The sequence below is a fragment of the Arachis ipaensis genome, chromosome B2, assembly GCF_059453495.1.
Source record: "Arachis ipaensis isolate K30076 ecotype BB chromosome B2, ASM5945349v1, whole genome shotgun sequence".
NCBI classification, from domain to species: domain Eukaryota; kingdom Viridiplantae; phylum Streptophyta; class Magnoliopsida; order Fabales; family Fabaceae; genus Arachis; species Arachis ipaensis.
The window spans coordinates 2,584,983-2,608,673 of record NC_142437.1 but is presented as its reverse complement, the minus strand read 5'-3'; the positions used below and the strand labels follow the sequence as shown (position 1 = coordinate 2,608,673).

The following is a 23,691-nucleotide window of genomic DNA, read 5'->3' as shown; positions in this document are numbered from 1 at the left end:
GGAAAATAATTCATCTTCACAGGAGAAATATCTGTTTACTTTTTATTACAAAATTTTTAAAACCAAGAAGAAAAGAAAAAAGCAGCTATACTTATTTCTTTACTTATTTCTCTTAAGTAAATTCTACCACTATCAATTTTTATTAATTATTGTTTAAAAGCAGCTAATTGAAGTTAACTCAGTTGATATATTTTCTTAGATTATAGCTTCATCCTTATCCCATTAGACCTTAGCTTGGAGGACTTGGACTTTTAAGTCAATGAAGTTTTGCTAACACGTTACTAACTACACACATTATTGGAAAAAAAAAAAACTCTCATAAAATAATACATTAGTTAAAAAAAAAAAGAAGGTAACATCAGTCCCACTAACAAAGTCAACTTTCTGCTTTTGCCAACAGATTATTGAAAACTATTTCTTGACTATAAGCTTTTATACACCAATACTGATTTCAGTTACAAAGTTTTCACTCTCCTTCATACCTGAATTTCTGATCATCATTTGTTTCAGTTGTTTGAGATCATATATATCATGACTGGAGCACTTGTTGGTGGAGCTTTTCTTTCTGGCTTCATCAATGTTGTCTTTGACAGGTTACTTACAGTTGATGCAGTCAACTTGGTGTTGGGCAACAAGCTTGGCTCTGGCTTGGTTGAGAGGCTAAAGATTTCTCTGCTTGCTGCTGAAGCTTTGGTTGATGATGCTGAGTACAAGCAACTGGGCGACGAACGTGTGAGGGAGTGGCTCAACTGTCTCAAGGATGCTGTCTACATTGCTGATGACTTGCTAGATGATGTCCTCACCAAAGAAGCTACTCAAAAGAAGGTACGTTCTTTCTTGCCTAGTTTCCTCGACCGGAAAAGGAAGATGTTGATGATAAATAAGATGGAAGAGGTGGTGACAAGAATAGAATTTCTTCAAAAACAAAAAGATTTGCTTGGTCTTGAAAAGAGTACCAAGAGGAACTTCTTGTCATGGAGAATTCCATCCACATCTCTTGTAGAAGGTAGTATATATGGCAGGGAAAAGGACCAACAGGAAATAATCAAGATATTAAATGAAACCAGAGAACATCAGTTATCTGTGATCTCCATTGTTGGCATAGGTGGGGTTGGTAAAACAACTTTAGCACAATGGCTGTACAATAATGAGGGCTTGATGGACAGGTTTCAAGTCAAAAAATGGGTTTGCATCTCAGAGGACTTTAATATTGCTGAAGTTACAAAGAATATTATAGGCCAAGATGGTTGTAATACTGATGATTTTAATTGCCTTCAACATGAATTGAAGAAAACATTGTTGGGAAAGAAATTCTTTGTTGTTTTGGATGATGTTTGGAGTAATGATGGTGATGTTTGGAAGAAATTTATAGCTCCATTTCAATATGGAGCTAATGGAAGTACAATTCTTGTAACAACTCGTGCTAAAGAAGTTGCTTCCTTAATCCAAACCTGTCCCCCTTACATTCTCAATGAGTTGTCTGAAGACGGTTGCTGGTTAGTGTTTGCAAAGAATGCTTGTTTTCCTGAATCAAATGGGAGTTTGCCACTAGAAGAAATCGGTAGAAAGATTGTCAAGAAGTGTAAGGGGTTACCATTAGCTGCAGAAACACTTGGACGTATGTTGCGGATGAAGCACAATGTTAAGGAATGGGAAAGGGTACTAATAAGCGATATCTGGGAATTTTCTGTTGAAAAAAGTAAAATTATTCCAGCATTGTTAATTAGTTACTTTCAACTTCCTGCATATTTAAAGCGTTGCTTTGTTTATTGTTCATTGTATCCCAAAGATTACTGCTTTACCAAAGAAGATCTAATTTTGCTGTGGATGGCCGAAGATCTTTTGAGACCATCAAAGAGAGGAGAGAGTTTAGAAGAAGTTGGTCAGGAGTGTTTTGATGAACTAGCTTTTAGATTATTCTTTAAACAAGATGGGGATGGGTATGTTTATAAGATGCATGATCTCTTGCATGACTTAGCAATTTTCCTTGCTGGAGACTTTTATTGTAGATTTGAAAAGGTTGCTGATGCAGAGTATATGTCTAGCAATATTCGCCATTTGTCCTGTGAAAGCTTGAATCATCTGAATCTTGATTCCCTCAGTAAAGTTAAATCTTTGAGAACACTCTTGCAAATCAATTTCTCTTCCCTTTCAGACAACATTGATGGTGTAACATGCATTCTGATGTTGAAGCTCAAATATTTGAGAGTTTTGTCCTTCAAAATGCTTGATGTATTGCCTGATTCAATAGGTGGATTGATCTATTTGCGTTACTTGGACCTTTCTTGGACAAATATTAGGACACTCCCAGAATCATTATGTGACTTGTGCAATCTACAAACATTGAAGCTGCATAACTGCACCAGTTTGATTATGCTACCCAATGGCATGCATAAGCTTGTGAATTTGCGACATCTTGATATTTGGGGAACTTGTTTGAAAGAAATGCCAAGAAAAATGAGCAAATTGAAACACTTACACATTTTAAGCTACTTTACTGTGAGCAAGCATAAAGACAATGGAATCCAAGAGTTAGGAGAGCTTTCAAACCTTCATGGCTCATTTGGGATTAAGAAGTTGGAGAACATCGTTGATGTGAAGGAAGCAAAGAGTGCAAAAGTAATGGATAAGATGCACATTGACTGCTTATCATTGGAATGGTTTTCAAGTGATGACATGGTTTCAGACACACAGATTGAAAGAGACATACTCCACAGCTTGCGACCGCACAATGGCTTGAAAGAGTTGACAATCGAGGGATACAAAGGTACAATATTTCCAAATTGGGTTGGCCATTGTTCCTACCAAAACATGACCAGTGTATCTCTAAAGTCTTGCAACAATTGCTGCATGTTGCCTTCACTTGGACAGTTGCCATCTCTTAAGTCCCTGCACATTGAAGGTTTTGGTCAGCTCAAGTATATTGGTGATGAGTTTTACAAGAATGAAGACAATCCTTCTTTTCATATTGCTCCTTTTCACTCACTAGAGATATTGGAATTTCGGGACATGTCATGCTGGGAGATGTGGCACTTACCTGACTCAGAAACTTTTCCTCAGCTTAAGAGGCTTCTAATAAGAGATTGTCCAATGTTAAAGGGAGATATGTTTAATCAAGTATTCTTGAAAATCCTTTCTTCTTTGTCTGATGTTTCTAAAGTTCGCAAACTAGATATATCAGAAGGATGCTCTCAAGAGATGTCACTTACTGGGGATAATTTATCAATTGGAGGATGTGAATCCATTGTGAAGTCTGCATTTGAGGCAATTAGCATCAACCATCTAACTTGTCTCCAAGAAATACAAATCTCAGGGTGTTTATCTGCTGTATTCTTGCCAGGCAATTGTTTACCTGAATCTTTGCAAAAGCTCGCAATCTGCAGCTCCGGGAAACTGGAATTCCTGGAGCAGCATCAGCAGAAGTATGATTTGGTAGAGCTACAAATACATTCCAGCTGCGATTCACTAACCTCGTTGTCATTAGATGCCTTTCCCAATCTCAAGAATCTTGAAATACATTGGTGTGAGAATGTGGAATCAGTTTTATTGTCACAGCCACCACACACTGCTCTACAACATCTCAGCATCATTGGGTGCCCCAAATTTGTGTCATTTCCGGGAGAAGGACTGGCTGCACCCAACTTGACTCATCTCAATGTTAAAAGGTGCTCAAAGTTGGAGGCATTGCCAAGAGACATGAATACTCTTCTCCCAAATTTGGAGTCCCTTGAAATGCAACATTGCCAGGAAATTTGTAGGTTTCCAGAGGGTGGTTTGCCGCCTAATTTGAAGTCATTTACTGTCGGAGGTTGCGAGCAACAGTTGAGGAGTGTATCATCAATGGGAGGAAACTTTGAGGCTCTCACTCATCTTGAAATTTCAGGTGTTGGCTGTGAGAGTGTGAAGTCATTCCATGAGATAGGTTCACTGCCTCATCTTCCCTCCATTACCACTTTAGTGATCAGGGGTTTTTCAAATCTGGAGACGTTGGAGTGCAACGAGCTTCTCGGCCTTACCTCCCTCCTACAATTAAGAATTGGAGGGTGTCCAAATCTGGAGAATATGGTAGGAGAAAAGCTTCCCTCCTCTGTGTTAAGATTTCAAATTTCTCACTGTGGTTTGCTTGGAGAACACTGCAAGAACAAGCATCAACAAATTTGGCCCAAAATTTCACACATCCCGACCATTCAAGTTAATGGCAGACAAGTTTTGTGAATAGAGATTTCTAAGCAGGTAAATCTCTAATCTTCATGTTTCTCAAGCTTCCACAATTGAATTCATACATGCATACATTTCCTTTTTCTTAACTAAATTAGTCCTCTCTTTCTTTAGACAACTTTAACCAGTTAGTTGAACTGATATGCCAACAACAATATTCTAATTCTGTACTTTTATTTATCTGTCATACTTAGCATTCATATTTTTCAATAAAATTGTATTTTACTTGAAAGAACATGTAGGATAGTTAAAGGATTCTGCATGAGGTGTATTAGCTTTCAACATGAAAAGGATCAAGTTATTGCTGTGTAATCTTTTTTAGCCATAGGTTGAAACATGTAACTATGTGGCAACATTAGACAAATTTATTTTAGATGCCTATAATAATCTATTTCTAATACTAAGAAAAAAAGGTTCTTCAATATTAAGTTGGGACTATCCATATTGCATGTATCTATCCATATCATCAGCTAGAACTAGAAGAGTAAGTTGGGACTTCTGCCTTCAACTACTTTCTGGATTTGTAACTCAAAGTTAAACAGGGGAAGAGTTATTCATATCATTCTACACTCATCTAATGCCTTGTATATTTTCTTTAGGATACATTATCAAACAGTTTTCCCAAGATGATGAAGATATAGCTAATGTCACATACCCCCTGCCTGTGATGCTCAGCTCAATTGGACTCGCCGGTTTCTTTGGCATATATGCTGTTGCTTGTTTCATCTCCTGGATATTTGTGTTCTTGAAGGTTCCAGAAACAAATGGCATGCCTCTTGAAGTCATTACTGAATTCTTTGCCGTCGGTGCAAGAGTAAGCCAGGATGCTTCTGCCAATAGTCTGTGACATAATATTGATTTCATGTGTTCAGCATGTGTATGCATGCATGTCAGTTATTCAGTTAGAGTAAAGATATCTTGCTTGTTTAGTTCAACAGAAAATCAAACATATCCCATGTAAAGTTTTGCATTTGAGTGGAAATATCATGTGGAGACTGTTCTACTGAATATTTTCATTGTTCATGATTGGCTTGTCCTTTAATGTAAAAAAGCAACTTAAGGTGGAATCCAAGTTTATCAATTATCAGTATAATTTTTTATCTTTATCTTTTAGTTTTAAGAAATCACCAGTAACACATAGGACAATGTTGAATACATTTATTTATCATTAAATGAATTTAATTTTGGTACATTGTCAGTATAAAATCGTTTTATACATGCATCCAATCACATAAGGTCACGTTAGTAAAAATAATTATCTTTTACATTGACTATGTGAATGGTCACCCAAGAGAACGGTTGTGATTGCACGAACTGTGTAAAACGTTTTACACTACTAGTGCATCAAAATTAAACTCTTATTTATATATCTTCTTTATCATTCTGAAAAAGCTAGTTAAATATTTGTGAATTGTAATACATATTGAGATGCATGCTAATAATAGGTGGTTGCAATGTGGTGAAGGCAAGAGAAAAGCTCTTGTGGTTTAGAGAACATAGGCATGTGATCAGCATCAACAATGAATTTGACATCAGTTTCTGGGTTCTTTTCAATCATAGACAACTGAACATCCTTTTTGATCGCTTGGTCTTGTTCGCACACTATGTATACTTTGGCCACACTCCCATACTTTTCCCTTGTAACTCTTGTTTGCTCTCTCACCAATTCTTGGTCCCCATACAGCCTTGTTGGCCTAAGCAATGACATTGCTAGGCTAATATCCTGCTTCATAAATTACAGAACAATATTACATGTAAATATTATCATTTTTTATCAGTATTTTGTCATTAATAATTTACACTCATATTTCCAAAAATTTGTACACAAAAAACATATAGTTTACATTTATGTTCACAAGAATTTGCACACATAAATTAATACAGTTTATGAATTAGTAAAATATATCTACTAAAGACAATTTAGCATTTGTGCTGGTCAAATAATGATCAAAATTACTAAAAACTGCTGGTTCCAAAAATTTCTCAAAATTATATTATTATTATTATTATTATTATTATTATTATTATTATTATTATTATTATTATTATTGTGATGTGTATTACACTATTACTGAGAAGTGAGAACCTGAATTCCAATAATTAGAGACAGACATACCTCAGGTGGACACAGTTGGTATAAATTGGATGCTAAGTGTTGGGGCCCAAATATCATACACCCATTGGGCTTACTATCATTTTTGGCATCCTCATCAAACATGATCTTCGAGTCCATGCTAGAATATACTTTTTCCCTGTGCTGAGAATTTCGCCAACCAACTCAATTAATTAGATATCAGAGATTCATAACTCATAATCACATCAAATAAAGCATGTGTAAATTGGGGAATTCATATATTCATAATTTATTCTATGAAATCAAGGTTAGTTTCATCGATGATGATGATGATGATCAAATGAATGAATGAAGGAATTGTTAAATAATTATTAGAGTAAAATAACAAATAAATCTTGAAGATTTATATTTTGGACAGATTAATTTCTAAAAAAAAAAAATACTAATAAAATCCACAACTGACTTGAATACACTGACTTGTCCATATTTATTATCCTAAAAAATTTTATTAGTATTTCTTTTTTTAAAGATTGATAGTAAATTTTCAAAATTTATTTATCACTTTACTCTTATTATTACCTGTTGGATACGAGTCATAAAGGTTGGATCTTGAGAAGAAGGCATGAAAGCAGCTACAAAGACAGCAGCTGCAATCTTATTTGGGAACATTTCCATGGCCATGGAAATGCAGATACCGCCCAAACTGTGACCCACCAATATAACTCTCTCCTCTGAAGGCAGAGATTCCAGCAACTCCATCAATGGCTCCACATATTCGGTTATGGAAGCCAGCTCTTGAACCTTCTTTGGATGGATCCCGGAGGCAGCCATGTCCAGAGCTGTCACTCTATGACCATCTGATTTCAACAAAGCAGATACCTTATACCAACACCACGCGCCATGGCAGGCACCATGAACCAGCACAAAATGCTTCTTGTTTTCCATAGCTACTCTCTCTTGCCTAATCATTTGTCTTTGTCTTTGTTACAGTACTCTTCCACCTTTTAAATATTTATTAAAATATTATATGGTTGATAAGTATAAAAATATAAAAGATAAAATATATTTTTTGTTTATAAAATTTGTCTAAACTTTAAAAAATACGCATAAATTTTATTTTGTTTTAATTATTTCAAAAAAAATTTTATTTGTATAAAATATATTTTTGACAACTAAATTTTAGATCTTATCCAAAAATAATACATGATAAATAATGTTTAATTTGTTTATGTTAAAAATTGTTTTTATGAGATTATTCTTGAATTGGTCATATCTTTTTAAAGAAATTAGTCGTTAGGAGTAAATTTAATGTAAATAAAATTTTTTTAGGACAAATTGAAACAAAACAAAATTTAAAAGTACTTTTAAAATTTTTAACAAACTTTAAAAATAAAAAATATACTTCCCATAATGATATTTTTCATGAACACACTAAACATATTGAAATTGATTTTTACTTTGTTCGGTAATGTCTCTTCATTGATGTTGTTCGTCTCATAGCTATTGAAACAATGGATCAGCAAATATCTTTACCAAAGTTTATCCTATTCGTTTTCGAACTCTAATATCTAAATTCAAGATAATATTTTTAGCTCCTACTTGAGTTTGCAACAGAATATTAAAGTATAATTAGGATTAATTAAGACCAGTTAGTATCATTTATATTTATATTACTTTAATTCTTCTAACGCTTATATATACCTTTATATATTGTATTTTTTGACGCACGTTTAATAATACACTATCACTTTTTTTAATTATTCTCTTATTTCTAACCAGAACAATATATTTTTGATGGTTATAAGTGGCTAAGAGAAGGGGGGTTGAATCTTAGCCCTCTTTTTGCTTGATAAAACTTGCTGACTTTTAAAACCAACTTTGGAAACTTTTTGTCTTTTTATCTCGTCACTAGCTACGAGACTTTTTCTTTTGTCTCGTCCCTAGCCACGAGACCTTTTCTTTTTGTCTCGTCACTTGACACGAGATATTTTTTGTTTTTGCTCCTGTGCAGTAGAAACAGAAATAGAGTAGAGAAGAGAGAAAATTACACCCAGATATATCCTGGTTCAGCTGCTAAGTGCAGTGCAGCCTATATCCAGTCTCCATCACAAACATGATGGAATTTCACTATAATCTTTCTGATTACAATCTGTAAAGTGCTAACCCAACTTACAAGGGAATTCCCACAGAATCATGAAACACAACATAGATGAACAAAGGAACTCTAAGGACATCTATAACTTTTTCTTTTAACTTTGCACTCTCTGCCTTTTTCCGCTTTATGACTTTTTCATACAAACCTCATTGTTTGCCTTTTTCCATGAGACTCAAGACATGACAAAATTAAACAAAAAAATACTAAACAGAATACATTGAAGGAGAAGAGAAACTGTTAGCTCAGGTAGCTCTGAGAATTCTGTGCCTTGCACTCTCAAACTTTCTCCTTGCTCCAAACAGTGGCTGTTCTCTCTTTTTATAGAAGAGGGGAGCCTCTACTTTTGAAGTAAAAAACTAAGCCAACTTCTTCTTCTCCAAGAAACAGATCCGGTTCGGCCACACAGAGAGAGAAGAGATAACCATGCAAAACCCAACATGCAATTACCTCTAGTCCTTCCTTGGTCATCACCCTTCATCAATCTGAGTGCTCCATCCTTGGCTTGCTCTCCAAGATGGATTTCTGGCCCTTGATACTTCATGATGATGATGGCTTCTTCTGCTTCAATCTCTGCCTCTTCCATCACTTCGCCACTCTAACTACTTCCTGTGGTGGTTGAGTAGAATCAAAGACAAGCCATGCCTCCAAGAATCTCTTCCTGGCTGGCTGAATCTTCTTCATCCATTTTTGGTACGGATGAGCTAAGATCTCATCACAAAATCTTACTACAAGTGATAAGAATCTTAGCCACTACATTTTTTATGTTTTCTTGCCATTATTGTGATGGTCTTGAGACGTGCTTTTCCTTTCTTTTGGTAGCTCATTTTTACTTCCATGGTTTTCTGGGTATTGACCGAAAGAAAGAAAGAAATGAGAGAGAAGATAGAGCTAGAAGAAAAGCAATTAAATGAATCAAATTAATTGAAGTGGGATTGCTTTTACTTCCCCAGTGGTTTAGCGTGCACCATTGATGTTTTCAATCAAATCAATGACACATTCTCTCTCATAGTTCCCATACATTAACTTATCTCAATAAAATTTTGAGTTCCATCACATGCTTAGAGAAGAGATCCGTTGAAGGTCTTAGCAAATGATAACATTTGCTTTCCGGATGGATTGGTTTCGGATCATGCATGAGAAATACTTAGCATAAAACATAATTGGACTTGGAGCAACAAAATTCATTCTGGCCCAATTAATATCACAACAATTCAGCCATACAATCATTTTAATTTTTATACCCATGCTGAATAGATTTACATTTGGACTTGCATCAAATCATTTAATTTTCGGCCCAATGGTTTCAGCCACTATAATCACAATAATTTTAATATCAAGGTTGAATTGATCTTGCACCAGAATCTTATTTTCGGCCCAATGAAAACTACATCACAAAATTATTAATTAACACATGTTTAATGAAAATTAAATTAATAATTTTATAATTAAATATTTCAATAATGTTTTTTTCATCGTCAAAATTAAATTGGAATTTTCCAAAGTCATCACTTTTGATTATTATATAGAACTTGCACTTTAACTTGCTATTTGTTTTCTTGCTTGTATTAAGCAACGCTTTTAGAACAGTATGTTTTGGAGTGGGTATCCGTTACTTTCACATGCATATTAATATATAGATGATTTCATCTCCTAGAATAATAATTTCTTAATTTAACAAGGCATGTTTGCATCGGAAACAACGAGGGGATCAAGGCGCCGAACTAACATAAAATTTGGGAAAGAGTCAAAATTTATTTTAATATAAAAAAATAAAAATAAAAATTTACACATAATTTATAAAGAAAATTGAAATTTAAGGGGCCATTGTCTCCTTGAAGTATGAGAAGCTCCGTCCTTGGAGAGGATGCTACCATGAATTCATCGTTAACGTAACACTTAGAAAGTTCATATTGCTTCGATCTAAGCCGTTCAAAACTAATATACCTAGATTTAAATTTGCGCGTTGCGATAAATTAAAATAAAAGTAAATGCCATTTTCAGTCCTTAACTATTTGTTCGATAGACTTTTCACCCTCTAAGAAATCTAAATACCCAAATCGGTTCCTATCTACTTTGAGATATGTACATTCCAATACCTGGTTAGGAACCGGAAAGGACATTTACTCAAAGTAGATAGGGACTGGAACGTACATGTATCAAAGTAGATATGGACCAATTTGGGTGTTTAAATTTCTTAGGAGGTGGAAAGTCCATCGAACAAATGGTTAGGGACCGGAAAGGACATTTACTCTAAAATTAATTCATTTTTATACATAACAAACTATTTAATAAAAAAAAATCTTAAAAATTAATATTAAATTTATATAAAATTGTAAACACATTGTACATTTTAGTATTTAAAGGAGTTCAACACTTAATATATATGTTTAGTAAATTTAAATATTATTGTGAAAGAATAAAACTATTAGATATAAATGGATATATAAATATAATGTTTCAATAATTGACGATAACATTCATGAATCATGACATCATGCTTTTTTGACATTATTATTATAACTAAATAATATTAAAAAATATAAATTGTTAAAAATAAAAGTAATATATAAATGACAAAGATAATATATAATTAATAAACATAATTAAATAAAAAATAGCAAAAAAAAAAAACTTAAAAATATTGTAAGAATTTCATACATGATAGTATTTTAGGAGTTCATAATATATAATGAACAAAATATTTAACAAATCAAAATAAAGAATCGTGATCATTAACCAAATTTTTTAAATAATTGTACAAAACATTAGTAATAATAGAGGAGAAAGAGTAAAAACTAAAAAGATATAGAATTATGTGAGAAGAGATAAAAAACAGCGTGAGCGCTTTAGCACATAAGGTCTCATAGTTTTGCCTTTGAGGATAGGGATGATAGCCAAAGCCCCCCACACTCGCTCGTCAAAACGTATCATGCTAGGGAAAGGTATCCACACCCTTATAAGGCATACTTCGTTCCCCTCCTCAACCAATGTGGGACCTTACATGATTTATATAGTAATATAAATATAAATGAAAATAAAAAAAGAGAATAAATTAAATTTTATTAATCAATTTATATTTATTAAAATAAATAACATTACTATTAAAGATATAGAATTACTTATATAGAAATAAAAAGTAAAAAAATATTAAAAGATAAAGCTAATCACAACCTAAGAAGATTAAAAAGTAATATGATGATAGAAAAAACTATAAAATGAGAATTTCACTCTGATGTGTATGTGACAATATTAGAAATTATCTAATATGTCAAATATTCGTTATGTCATTATTTGGATTTTCTTTTTATACATGCATGATAGATAGATAGATAGATAGATAGATAGATAGATTATTGATAGATTTTTATAAAATAAAATTTATTCTCCAAAATAGGATATGCAATATTAAAATTTAGACCATCAAAATGAATCAACATTTTTTTTTCTTTTGTAGTTAGATAATTGAATATGTGAAATTATGAAAATAATGTTAGATTGATTATATAGATACTATTCTCTAGTATAAATGTAGGTCTAAAATAGATATATTTTTTTATGTTATTGCTATAGATGACATGCCAATTTTTATAGAAAACATAAAAGTCTATATATCATTTATTCACTGTAACATTATTTTGGATTCTCTTTTAATATATTATAATAGATTATTTACTGTTAAATAGAAACAGAAAATTGGAGATGCTAATATTGGAAGCAGATATATTATAACATAACACAATAATTGGAACTATCCACAGGATGCAATTATGTTGCATCCATCAAATAAAGTAGAATTAGAAAGAAGGATAGTATCAGCATTATTATTTTACCATGACCCACAACTATAATGATAATGATAATGTATCTGACATCAAAGACAAAATTTCCACAACACATAAAATTAGTACAGAGCCAGCAAGACACTTCCACTAATCAAGGAGGCTAACTTTTTATTATGTCAGCCTTCTTTCTCTTTTTGCCATCAAATTGTTGAGAACTACTTTTTCATCTTCACTATAAGCTTTGATAGACCAACACACAGTTGTTCATAGCTGAAAATCTCTGACCACTTGTTGAGATCATATCATGGCTGGTGCACTTGTTGGTGGAGCTTTTCTCTCTGGCTTCATTAATGTTGTCTTTGACAGGTTCCTTTCTCTGAGGCTGCCAACTTGATCATTGGCAAGAAGCTTGGCCCTGACTTAGTTGAAAGACTAAGGATTTCTCTGCATGCTGCTGAAGCTTTGGTTGATGATGCTGAGTACAAGCAATTGGACAACCCTTCTGTGAAGGACTGGCTCAACAGTCTCAGGGATGCTGTTTATGTTGCTGATGACTTGCTGGATTCTGTCCTCACCAAAGAGGCTACTCGAAAGGAGGTACGTTCTTTCTGGCCTATTAGCTTCCTCAACCGAGATAGGGAGATAGTAGATAAGATGGAAGATGTGGTTAGAAGGATAAACTTTCTTGAAAAACAGAAAGATTTCCTTGGTCTTGAAAAGACTACCAAGAGGGACTTCTTGTCATGGAGAATTCCATCCACATCTCTTGTGGAAGGTAATATCTTTGGCAGGGAAAAAGAGCAAGATGAAATAATCAAGATAATAAATGATAACAGTGAGCATCAGTTGTCTGTGATTCCCATTGTGGGCATAGGTGGAGTTGGTAAAACAACTTTAGCACAATGGTTGTACAATAATGACAAGTTGATGGAGGGGTTTCAAGTCAAAGAATGGGTTTGCATATCAGAACACTTTGATATTGCTCAAGTTACAAAGAATCTCATAGGCCAAAATGCTCCATGTATTGATGATTTCAACTCACTTCAACTTGAATTGAAGGAAAAATTATCTGCAAAGAAGTTCTTTATTGTTCTGGATGATGTTTGGAGTGATGATGGTGATGTCTGGAAGAAATTTAAGACCCCTTTTCATTATGGGGACAAGGGAAGTACAATTCTTGTAACAACTCGTGTCAAAGAGGTTGCCTCTGTAGTCCAAACTTGTCCCCCTTATGTTCTTAGTGAGTTGTCTGAAGATTGTTGTTGGTCAGTGTTCGCAAACAATGCTTGTTTTCCAGAATCAAATGGGAGTCCAACACTAGAAGAAATTGGAAGAAAGATTGTCAAGAAGTGTAAGGGATTACCATTAGCTGTGGAAACACTTGGACGTATGTTGCGGACGAAGCACAATGTTAAGGAATGGGAAGATGTACTAATTAGTGATATTTGGGAATTTTCTGTGAAAAATAGTAAAATTATTCCAGCATTGCTAATTAGTTACTTCCACCTTCCTGCCCATTTGAAGCGTTGCTTTGTTCATTGTTCATTGTATCCGAAAGATTATTATTTTGATAAAGCTGAATTAATTTTGCTATGGATGGCAGAAGATCTTTTAAGGCCACCAAAGAGAGGAGAGAGTTTAGAAGAAGTTGGTTGCGAGTGTTTTGATGAACTAGCTTCCAGATTATTTTTTAAACAACATAAGGATTCTTCCAAGAATTTTGTGATGCATGACCTCTTACATGATTTAGCATTGTTCCTTGCTGGAGACTTCTATTGTAGATTTAAAGAGCTTGGTGATGCAGAGCATATGTGTCCACAAACTCGTCATTTGTCCTATGAAAGCTTGAGTCATTTGATCTCAAATGATTTTGATTCAATCAGTAAAGTTGAATCTTTGAGAACATTCTTGCCAATCGAGATCTTTACTTGTTCAGACAACATTAATTGTGTAACATGTATCCTAATATCCAAGCTCAAATATTTGAGAGTTTTGTCATTTCTCTGGTTCACAAAACTTGATGTATTGCCTGATTCAATAGGTGAATTGACCTATTTGCGTTACTTGGATCTCTCTAGGACGAGTATTAAGACACTACCAGATTCCTTGTGTGATTTGTATAATCTACAAACATTGAAGCTGGATGACTGTTTTAGTTTGACTATGTTACCCAACAGCATGCACAAGCTTGTGAATTTGCAGCATCTCTATATTAAGAGAACTTCTTTGAAAGAAATGCCAGGAAGAATGAGCAAATTGAAAAAGTTGCACATTTTAAGCAACTTTGTGGTGGGCAAGCATGAAGACAATGGAATCCAAGAATTAGGAGGGCTTTTAAATCTTCATGGATCATTTGAGATTAAGAAATTGGAGAATGTTGCTGATGTCAAAGAAGCAAGGAGTGCAAGGATAACAGATAAGAAGAACATTGACAAATTACAGTTGGAATGGTCTTCAAGTGATGATATGGTTTCAAACACACAAATAGAAAGAGATATACTCCACAGCTTGCAACCACACAATGGCTTGAAAGCATTGACAATAACAGGATACAAGGGTACAACATTTCCAAATTGGGTTGGGAACCGTTCCTACAACAATATGACTCGTGTATCTCTAGTGTCCTGCACCAATTGTTGCATGCTGCCATCACTTGGACAGCTGCCATCTCTTAAGTCCCTTAGAATTCGAGGTTTTGATCAGCTGAAGAATATTGGCATGGAGTTTTACAAGAATGAAGATGATCATCATTCTTTGCATGTTGCACCTTTTCCCTCATTGGAGACTTTGGAGTTTTCTGATATGCCAAGTTGGGAGGTGTGGCACTTATCCAACTCAGAAACTTTTCCTCAACTCAGGAAGCTTGAAATAACAGATTGTCCAATGCTAAAGGAAGATATGCTTAATCAGGTATTCTTGCAGATCATTTTTTCATTGTCAGAGGTGTCGAAAATTCGCAAGCTACTTGTAGGTGAAGATCATTTTGGAAGCAGTCAACGGATGATTCTTGAAGGGGATACTTTAATAATTAGTGGATATAAGTCAGTGGTGGAGTCAGCATTTGAGGCAATGAACATCAACCACCTAGCTTGCCTCCAAGAACTAAGAATCATACAATGTTGGTTTGCTGTATCCTTTCAAGGAAATCACTTACCAGAATCTTTGCAAAAGTTGACAATTGAGAATTGTGGTGAACTGGAATTCGGAGATCAGCATCAACTGAACTTCAATTTAGTAGATCTATCCATAGAAGCAGGTAGCTGTAGTTCACTCACCTCATTCTCATTGGATGCCTTTCCAAATCTCAAGACTCTCAAGATATCAGAATGTGAGAATCTGAAATCACTTTCATTGTCACAGCCACCACACACTGCCCTTCAACATCTCACCATCTATAGCTGCCCCGAATTCGTGTCATTTCCGGGAGAAGGACTAGCTGCACCCAACTTGACTCATCTTGAAGTCACAGATTGTAACAAGTTGGAGGCATTGCCGAATGACATGAATACTCTTCTTCCAAATCTAAAATCTCTCCACATGCTACATTGCCTAGGAATTTGTAGGTTGCCAGAAGGTGGTTTGCCACCTAACTTGAAAGAGCTTACTATTGGAGTTTGTGAGGAACAACTGAAGGATCTATCTTGGATGGGAAATTTGGACTCCCTCACTCATTTTACCATTCTTGGTTTTGATTGTGATAGCTTGAAGTCATTCCCGGAGGCCGGTTCCCTGCCTCAACTTCCCTCCCTTACCACCCTAAAGATCAGTTGGTTTGAGAATCTGGAGACGTTAGAATGCAACGAGCTTCTCCGCCTTGCCTCCCTCCAACAATTAATAATTGAAGAATGTCATGAGCTGCAGAAAATGGCAGGGGAAATGCTGCCTTCCTCTTTGTTATTTCTTCAAGTTGAAAGATGTCCTTTGTTGGCAGAAGGCTGCAAGATGAAGCACCAACAAGTTTGGCCAAAACTTTCACATATACACACCATTGAAGTTGATGGAGAACACATTTTCTGAATAGAGATTTCTGACCAGGTATTTCACTAATCTTCATGTTTGCCATGGTAACCCCAATTCAATTCATATATACATAAATTTAAATATTTTTTGTTTTTTGTGTATCTAGCATTTGAGAATATCAAAATTGGATGATAGCTTTTTGATTACATAATCAGTAGTTGTGTTGGAAGATTCATGTAGGATAGTAAAAGGAATCTGCATGAGGTGTATAAGAAACTTTTCAAAACAAAAGGATCAAGTAATTGCTGTGTAATCTTTTTTAACCATAGATTGAATCGTAAGCAAAATTTAATAGTAGTAGATGCCTATAATAAGCTATTTCTAATACTAAGAAAAATGGTTTTTAGGATAATAATTTCTTCCTTGTTTTGTTTGTATACAGAGATATATCAGTGTCCAACATGACATTCTGAAAACAGAAACAATATCAGTTGCAGAAAAGGAGAGGGAAACTTGAAAGATAAACATCAACAACTGATAAGATCTTGTGGACAGTTGCAACTTGCATCTGCACTCAAAACAATGCATGCATGTAGTAAATGTATTGCAGTTGCAGCTTCGTTTTCTGAGAGAAGGAGTTCACAGCCTATTGGGCTTATTGGTGCTGTTGTTTGAATGAAATTGGTGCTGATAGCTGAGATTGAACTCTCAATGTTGAAGGCTTCATCATCCATTTGTAAGAATACTTTATATAGTGAAAATATAGAAGCTGCACATTGCCACATTTTGTTACTTTATTTAATTATTTACAACAAAGCCAGTTAATGAGTTAAGATCAATTTTTAACTGGTTCGATAAAAGTAAAATTTCATCATATATATTCACACCGTGAAAGTTCTTAACACCTTCAATTTCTCTGTTAATGATATATATAGCAACTAGCAAATAGCAACCGTATGTAATTAAAAGAGAGTGACAAAAAAAAAAAACCAAAAATATCCCTAGTCCATCACAGAACTCTTGACAAGAGACAATATAATCAACTCAGCTGGAAAAAAAATTAAAATAAAATAAAAACGACTATTTTCTTCACTTCTGTTTTTGCATTATGTTGAGCATGATTTCTTATGTCTTTTGTTTTTAATATGTATATACAACTTCCCATGGAAAGTAATCTCAGTTTAACACACAAATAAGTATAACAATGTAGAGTTTCATTTCATGATATGTATCACTTTATGAGTAGAACATAATATCTACATCCATCAATTCAATAATAAAATAATCATCATGAATTCATGATTCATTAGCCCATAATTCTGCTTTATCTATATAGTATGTACCTGCTCTAATTCGTGCAACAGTTGAATCCTTCCTCACCTTGCATTTCTGCAGCAAATTAAAAAATACATAACAAATTAGTTCCAAACAGACTAAGTGTACTAAATTCAACAACATACGATTTACAATCTTCATTATTTTTATTCTTTTAAGAAGTAACCTTGAAGATAGAAAATTATTAGTTCCAAGCCAACACTTTAACCCCATTATTAATAACCTCACAACATAATATATCACCATGGTACTTACATACATACATGTGCAGTCACATGAAGTTCCTAGTTTTATGTAATTAACTATTTTTCACAAAGACTAGTGTCCGTTGGCCACACTGAAACAACACCACTTTTGCTATTTGCATAATTTGTCTCATCCTTCAATGAAAAGTTAAAAAATGAAGAGTTAGTGAAAAGCCAGCTAGCAACTCCACTTCTTAGAAATATTTTAATTTACCTCGGAGACCGATACCACGTGAAATCATGGACATCTTGGGATATTCTTGATTCAGTAGCCCCACAGTTCAGTACCTTGTAAACATTGTTCTCTTACCTCTTCTGAAAGTTTGAACACTTTGCTATTGTTTGAGATCATGGCTGGAGTTCTTGTTGGTGGAGCTTTTCTGTCTGGCTTCATTAATGTTGTCTTGGACAGGCTCATTTCTGCTGATGCTGTCAACTTGGTTGTGGGTAAGAAGCTTAGCTCTGACTTGGTTGAGAGGCTGAAGAATGCTCTGACAGATGCTGGAGCTCTTGTTGATGATGCAGAGCTCAAGCAACTGGATAACCATGATGTAATGGATTGGCTCAACTGTCTCCGAGATGCTCTTTACACTGCTGATGACATGCTGGACTGCGTCTACACCAAAGCTGCAACCAAAAAGGTCACTCTTTTGGGTAGAATCTTCAATTCTGAAGACAGGAAGATGGTGAATAAAATAAAAAGGGTGGTTAGAAGGATAGAAGATCTTGAGAAACGCAAAGGAAAGCTTGGGCTTGAAAAGATTTCCACTGCTAGCTTCTCCTGGAAAACTGCATCCACTTCTCTTGTAAGAGGGAATGTGTATGGCAGGGAGGATGACCAGAAGGCCTTAATCAAGATGCTGAATGACAACAGTGAGCATCACCTGTCTGTGATCTCTATTGTTGGCATGGGTGGTGTTGGTAAAACTACTTTGGCTCAATGGATGTATAATAATGCAGAGTTGATGGATGGATTTGATAGGAAAGCATGGGTTTGTGTTTCAGAAAACTTCAATATTGTTGAGACTACAAAGAATATAGTAAGGGAGATCTCTACAAATACTCAGGATCTTGATAGCTTCAATTCAATTCAACATGCTTTGAAGAAAGGATTGTCCGAAAAGAAGTTCTTTATTGTTTTGGATGATGTTTGGAGTAATGATCATCATCAATGGAAGGATTTTCTAGCCCCTTTTCAATATGGGGTTAAGGGAAGTACTATTCTTCTAACTACTCGCAAGGAAGATGTCGGTTCAGTTGTCCAAACAAATTATCACCCTCACTATCTCATTCCATTATCAGAAGACTACTGTTGGTCAGTGTTTGCAGCCAATGCTTCTTTTCCAGAATCAAATGGGAGCCCGACACTAGAAGGAATAGGCAGAAGCATTGCTAGGAAGTGTGATGGTTTGCCATTAGCAGCCGAAACCCTTGGTTGCTTGTGCAGAAGGCATGTTGCTGAGGAATGGGAAAAAATATCAAGGAGTGACATTTGGGGATTTTCTATAAATGACAGTAAGATTATTCCAGCATTGTTAGTAAGTTATCATCAACTTCCTTCATATTTAAAGCGTTGCTTTGTTTATTGTTCATTGTTTCCCAAAGATTATCACTTTGAGAAAGATGAACTAATTTTGTTGTGGATGGCCGAAGATCTTTTAAGACTACCAAAGAGAGGAGAGAGCTTGGAAGAGGTTGGTTGCAAGTGTTTTGAAGAATTAGTTTCAAGGTTATTCTTTAAAAAGCTTCAAGACAATGATGAGTATTTTGTGATGCATGATCTCTTGCATGACTTGGCAATATTCCTTGCTGGAGATTTCTATTGGAGAATAGAAGAACTTGGTGAACAAGAAGAAAAGAAGGTTTTCACTCGCCATTTGTCATATTTCTCACCTGGAAGGTTAGATCGTCCAATCTCAAAAGTCTTTAACTCCAATGCGAAGTTGGAATCTTTGAGGACATCGTTGTATATCGATGATTTGTTCAGCATGGAAAGTGTAGCATCTAGGTTTATATGCTTGAGAGTTTTATCCTTTCATAAACTTGATGTATTACCTGAATCAATAGGTGAATCGATTCATCTACGGTATTTGAATCTCTCTTGGACTGACATTAACAGGTTGCCAGAATCATTGTGCAACTTGTATAATCTACAAACATTAATATTGTACGGATGTTCTAAGTTGACCATGTTGCCCATTAGCATGCACAATCTTGTGAATTTACGGCATCTTGATCTTAGGAAAACTTCATTGGAAGAAATGCCTGGAGGAATAAGCAAACTGAAACACTTGCATACTCTACATTCCTTTGTGGTGGGCAAGCATGAAGATAATGGAATCCAGGAATTAGGAGGACTCTCAAATCTTCATGGGTCATTTGAGATTAAGAAAATGGAGAATGTTGTTAATGTCAGAGAAGCAAGGAGTGCAAGGATAATAGATAAGAAGCACATTGACAAATTATGCTTGAAATGGTCTTCAGGTGATGATAAAGTTTCAAACCCAAAAAGAGAAAGAGAAATACTGGACAGCATGGAACCGCACAATGGCTTGAAGGAGTTGAAAATCAAGGGATACAAGGGTACAATATTTTCAGATTGGTTGGGATACTGTTCATACAAAAATATGACAAGTGTATCTCTAAAGTCTTGCAAGAATTGCCACATGCTGCCTTCGCTTGGACAGCTGCCATCTCTTAAGTCCCTCTGCATTCAAAGTTTTGATCAGCTGAAGATTATTGGCATGGAGTTTTTACAAGAATGAAGGCCATCATCATTCTTCATGTATTGCATCTTTTCCCTCACTCGAGACATTGGAATTTACGAATTTGCCATGTTGGGAGGTGTGGCACTTACCTGACTCGGAAACGTTTCCTCAACTCAGGAAGCTTGAAATAAGAGATTGTGAAATGTTAAACGGATATATGCTTAATCAGGTATTCTTGAGAATCCTTTCTTCTTGGTCGTATGTTTGCAAAGTTCGCAAATTGAAAATAGCGGAATTTTATGATTCATGGCCTCAAGAGATGTCACTTTATGGGGATACTTTATCAATTTGGCTGTATGAATGTAAGACATTTAGTATCAAGCATCTAAGCTGCCTCCAAGAAATAGAAATCATATCATGTTCGTGTGATATGTCTTTTTTGAGTGATTGTTTCCCCAAGTCTTTGCAAAAGCTGAAAATCACAGGTTCTAGATATCTGGAGTTCCCGGAGCAACAGCAGCAGAAATATGATTTGATAGAGCTACAAATATATTCCAGCTGCGATTCACTGACCTCGTTGTCATTGGATGCCTTTCCCAATCTCAAGAATCTCGAAATACATTGGTGTGAGAATGTGGAATCAGTTTCATTATCACAGCCACCACACCCTGCTCTTCAATATCTCAGCATCATTGGCTGCCCCAAATTTGTGTCATTTCCGGGAGAAGGACTGGCTGCACCCAACTTGACTCGTCTCCATGTTGAAAGGTGCTCAGAGTTGAAGGCATTGCCAAGTGACATGAGTACTCTTCTCCCAAATTTGGAGTCCCTTGAAATGCAAAATTGCCAGGATATTTGTAGGTTTCCAGAGGGTGGTTTGCCAGCTAAACTGAAAGAACTTCATGTCAAAGGTTGCAAGCATCTAAGGGGTCTATCATGGATAGGCAACTTGGACAGCCTCACTCATCTCACTATTGATGCTTTTGAGTGTGAGAGCATAATAAAGTCATACCCAGAGGTGGATTCACTGCCTCACCTCCCCTCTCTTATCACTTTGGAGATCCTGTGGTTTGTTAATCTGGAGACATTGGAGTGCAACCAGCTTCTCTGCCTCACCTCCCTCCAACGATTACGCATTAAATGCTGTAGAAAGCTGGAGAATATAGCAGGAGAAAAACTACCTTCCTCTCTGTTAAGACTTGAAATTGAAGGCTGTCGTTTGCTGGCACAACGTTGCAAGCAGAAGCATGAACAAATTTGGCCCAAAATTTCCCACATCCCCACTATTCAAGTCGATTTCCTACAAATTGTCTGAACAGAGATTTCTGAGCAGGTAATTCTCTAATCTTCATGTTTATCATGGTATCACATTTAAGTTCATACATGCATAAATTCCTTTTCTTTAGAAACACCATTATGCTGTTTTGCACAGAGGGGGAAAAAATGATAGCTTGATTTATAGAAAGAAAACGGTTATAAAAATGATGTTTTTGTAGTTGCAAATCTCTATGTTTATGCTTAACCTAATTCATTGTGCATAGCAAATTAAATAGGGCTATTAAACTGGTTTCCAAGATTAAAAACGTACTTGTTTTCAACCCTTTTTTTTTCATCAAAAAGTTGCCTATTGTGTTAGAAGATTCATGGTAAAAGGAATCAGCATGAGGTGTATAAGCTTTAAAAATAAAAGGTTAAAATTTTGCTGTATAATCGTCCTTAACCGTAAATTCAATCATTAGATAAAATTAATAGTAGGAGATGATTATAATAAGCTATTTCTAATACTATGACTAGGGGCTCTTCAACAGTAACTATTTCTTCCTTGTTTTGTTTGTATACAGACATATATCAGTGGCCAGCATGTTATCTGAATTTTGGTAACATATTGTATCATATCTATACTTATCAGCAAGAATTAGAAGAGTAAGTTGGGATTTATGCCTTGAACTGCTTGCTCGATTTGTAACTCTTAAGTTGAATAGATGAAGAGTTATTCATATTATTATACACTCATCTAATGCGTTGTAGAATTTCTTTTGGATACGTTATCAAACAGTTTTCCCAAGGTGATCTTGATACAGCTAATGTCATTAGAAGATCAAGTTGTGATGATGCCATCAGACAACAATTTCAATTCTATCAACTTCACTTATTGGTGAGTATCTATCTTTTTTATTTTCAAATAAACTAAAAAATAGGCATACCATGAATTTAACCAGTGGTCTTTATCCTGGTATGTGCAGTTTTACATATATTAAGCTACATAAGATTCTGCACTGAAATGTCTACATTGAAAATCTTTTCTAAGTTGTAGTATTATGGGAATTAGATTATGCTTGTGATCACTTTATTTTTCTATCTAACTGCATTTAACTTCCTCTTTGCAATTTAACTTTTTGGTGGCATTTGGGTTTGTTAAATATCCTTTCACTGCTGACTCTAAAATCAAAACAATGATCCAACATAACTGCAGTACTATGCATTCTCAAAAAAGGTGTAGAAAATAAAAAAGGACTGAGACTATAGAATGATAACTGATCTTGAAATGCTGTTATTTGTGTATGTTTATTAGTGTTTCAGGAGAAAGCCTCTGAGCTCTGCATTAGATACATTGAGGACTACGCAGCAATACAGAAACAATGGAATGCCCTTGCTGTCACTTGAGCAGAGAAGGTCAAATATTCTGAAAACAGAAATGATATCAGTTTCAGAAAAGGAGAGGGAAGCTTGAAAGCTAAACATATATATAGTGAATGTATTGAAGTTGTAGCTTCATTTTCTGAGAGAAAGAGTGCATCCTGTTGATCTTGTTGGTGGTGCTGTTTGAGTGAAATTGTGTTTTGAGAAAAGTAAAATTTCATCACATACGTTCTCAATGAAAACTCTTAAGACTATATATATAAAGAACTTATATTCCTCTGCAATTAAACATTAGTTTCACTGTGATGCATTATCTTTTCTTTCCTCGTTTGCTTTTTTTATTTTAACTAGTCTTGAAATACTTGCAAGATAAACTTTGTTGAAATTATATGGTATAAGATAAGGGACTTCATCATGAAAATTAGACCAGGATTTCTTTTGTCCAGAAACTCATTTTCAATTTTTTATTTATTTTATCATCCAAAAAGAGATCCTTTTCTATAAAAGTTAAATATTCATCTTCATAATTGAAACGTCCTTGTATACTTTTTGTAATCACATAATTTCCCAAAAC

At 34.8% G+C, this 23,691-nt stretch overlaps 3 protein-coding genes and 1 pseudogene across 5 annotated transcripts; 3 read left to right on the top strand and 1 right to left on the bottom strand.

Annotated features, from left to right (window-relative positions):
* The first annotated feature begins 405 nt into the window (after positions 1 to 405).
* On the top strand, positions 406 to 5,324 carry LOC148572804 (putative disease resistance RPP13-like protein 1). Its single transcript, XM_016323909.3, has 2 exons — positions 406 to 4,233; positions 4,818 to 5,324. The coding sequence occupies exon 1, from the start codon at positions 532 to 534 to the stop codon at positions 4,213 to 4,215; it is 3,684 nt and encodes a 1,227-aa protein (XP_016179395.3). The 5' UTR covers positions 406 to 531; the 3' UTR covers positions 4,216 to 4,233; positions 4,818 to 5,324.
* Positions 5,325 to 5,356: 32 nt separating this feature from the next.
* On the bottom strand, positions 5,357 to 7,274 carry LOC107621914 (methyl jasmonate esterase 1). The gene is made up of 3 exons (XM_021114787.2): positions 6,872 to 7,274; positions 6,335 to 6,475; positions 5,357 to 5,941 (listed from the first exon to the last, which is right to left on the bottom strand). The coding sequence occupies exons 1-3, from the start codon at positions 7,259 to 7,261 to the stop codon at positions 5,654 to 5,656; spliced, it is 819 nt and encodes a 272-aa protein (XP_020970446.2). The 5' UTR covers positions 7,262 to 7,274; the 3' UTR covers positions 5,357 to 5,653.
* A 5,108-nt stretch (positions 7,275 to 12,382) lies between these two features.
* LOC107626568 (putative disease resistance RPP13-like protein 1) lies at positions 12,383 to 18,315 on the top strand. 2 transcript variants are annotated; one of them, XR_015905240.1, is made up of 3 exons: positions 12,415 to 16,264; positions 16,632 to 16,925; positions 18,182 to 18,315. XR_015905240.1 is itself a non-coding variant. In XM_021114727.2 (2 exons), the coding sequence occupies exon 1, from the start codon at positions 12,884 to 12,886 to the stop codon at positions 16,244 to 16,246; it is 3,363 nt and encodes a 1,120-aa protein (XP_020970386.1). In that variant the 5' UTR covers positions 12,383 to 12,883; the 3' UTR covers positions 16,247 to 16,264; positions 16,632 to 16,971. The 2 variants fall into 2 exon arrangements, 1 of the variants encoding a protein (XP_020970386.1); XM_021114727.2 differs by lacking the exon at positions 18,182 to 18,315 and having other exon boundaries at positions 12,383 to 16,264; positions 16,632 to 16,971.
* On the top strand, positions 18,113 to 23,337 carry LOC107626566 (putative disease resistance RPP13-like protein 1; annotated as a pseudogene). The gene is made up of 4 exons (XR_015905241.1): positions 18,113 to 21,810; positions 22,319 to 22,400; positions 22,534 to 22,632; positions 23,050 to 23,337. The product of XR_015905241.1 is annotated as a putative disease resistance RPP13-like protein 1 (transcript).
* The last annotated feature ends 354 nt before the right edge of the window (positions 23,338 to 23,691 follow it).

Bases quoted from the DNA above. Each gene is read 5' to 3' on its own strand.
- LOC148572804 (XM_016323909.3), top strand. From the start codon at position 532: ATGACTGGAGCACTTGTTGGTGGAGCTTTTCTTTCTGGCTTCATCAAT.
- LOC107621914 (XM_021114787.2), bottom strand. From the start codon at position 7,261: ATGATTAGGCAAGAGAGAGTAGCTATGGAAAACAAGAAGCATTTTGTG. The intron at 6,476-6,871 runs GTAATAATAAGA...CGAAATTCTCAG, and splicing joins TTATGACTCGTATCCAACAG to CACAGGGAAAAAGTATATTC. The intron at 5,942-6,334 runs GTATGTCTGTCT...TTTATGAAGCAG, and splicing joins ACCAACTGTGTCCACCTGAG to GATATTAGCCTAGCAATGTC.
- LOC107626568 (XM_021114727.2), top strand. From the start codon at position 12,884: ATGGAAGATGTGGTTAGAAGGATAAACTTTCTTGAAAAACAGAAAGAT.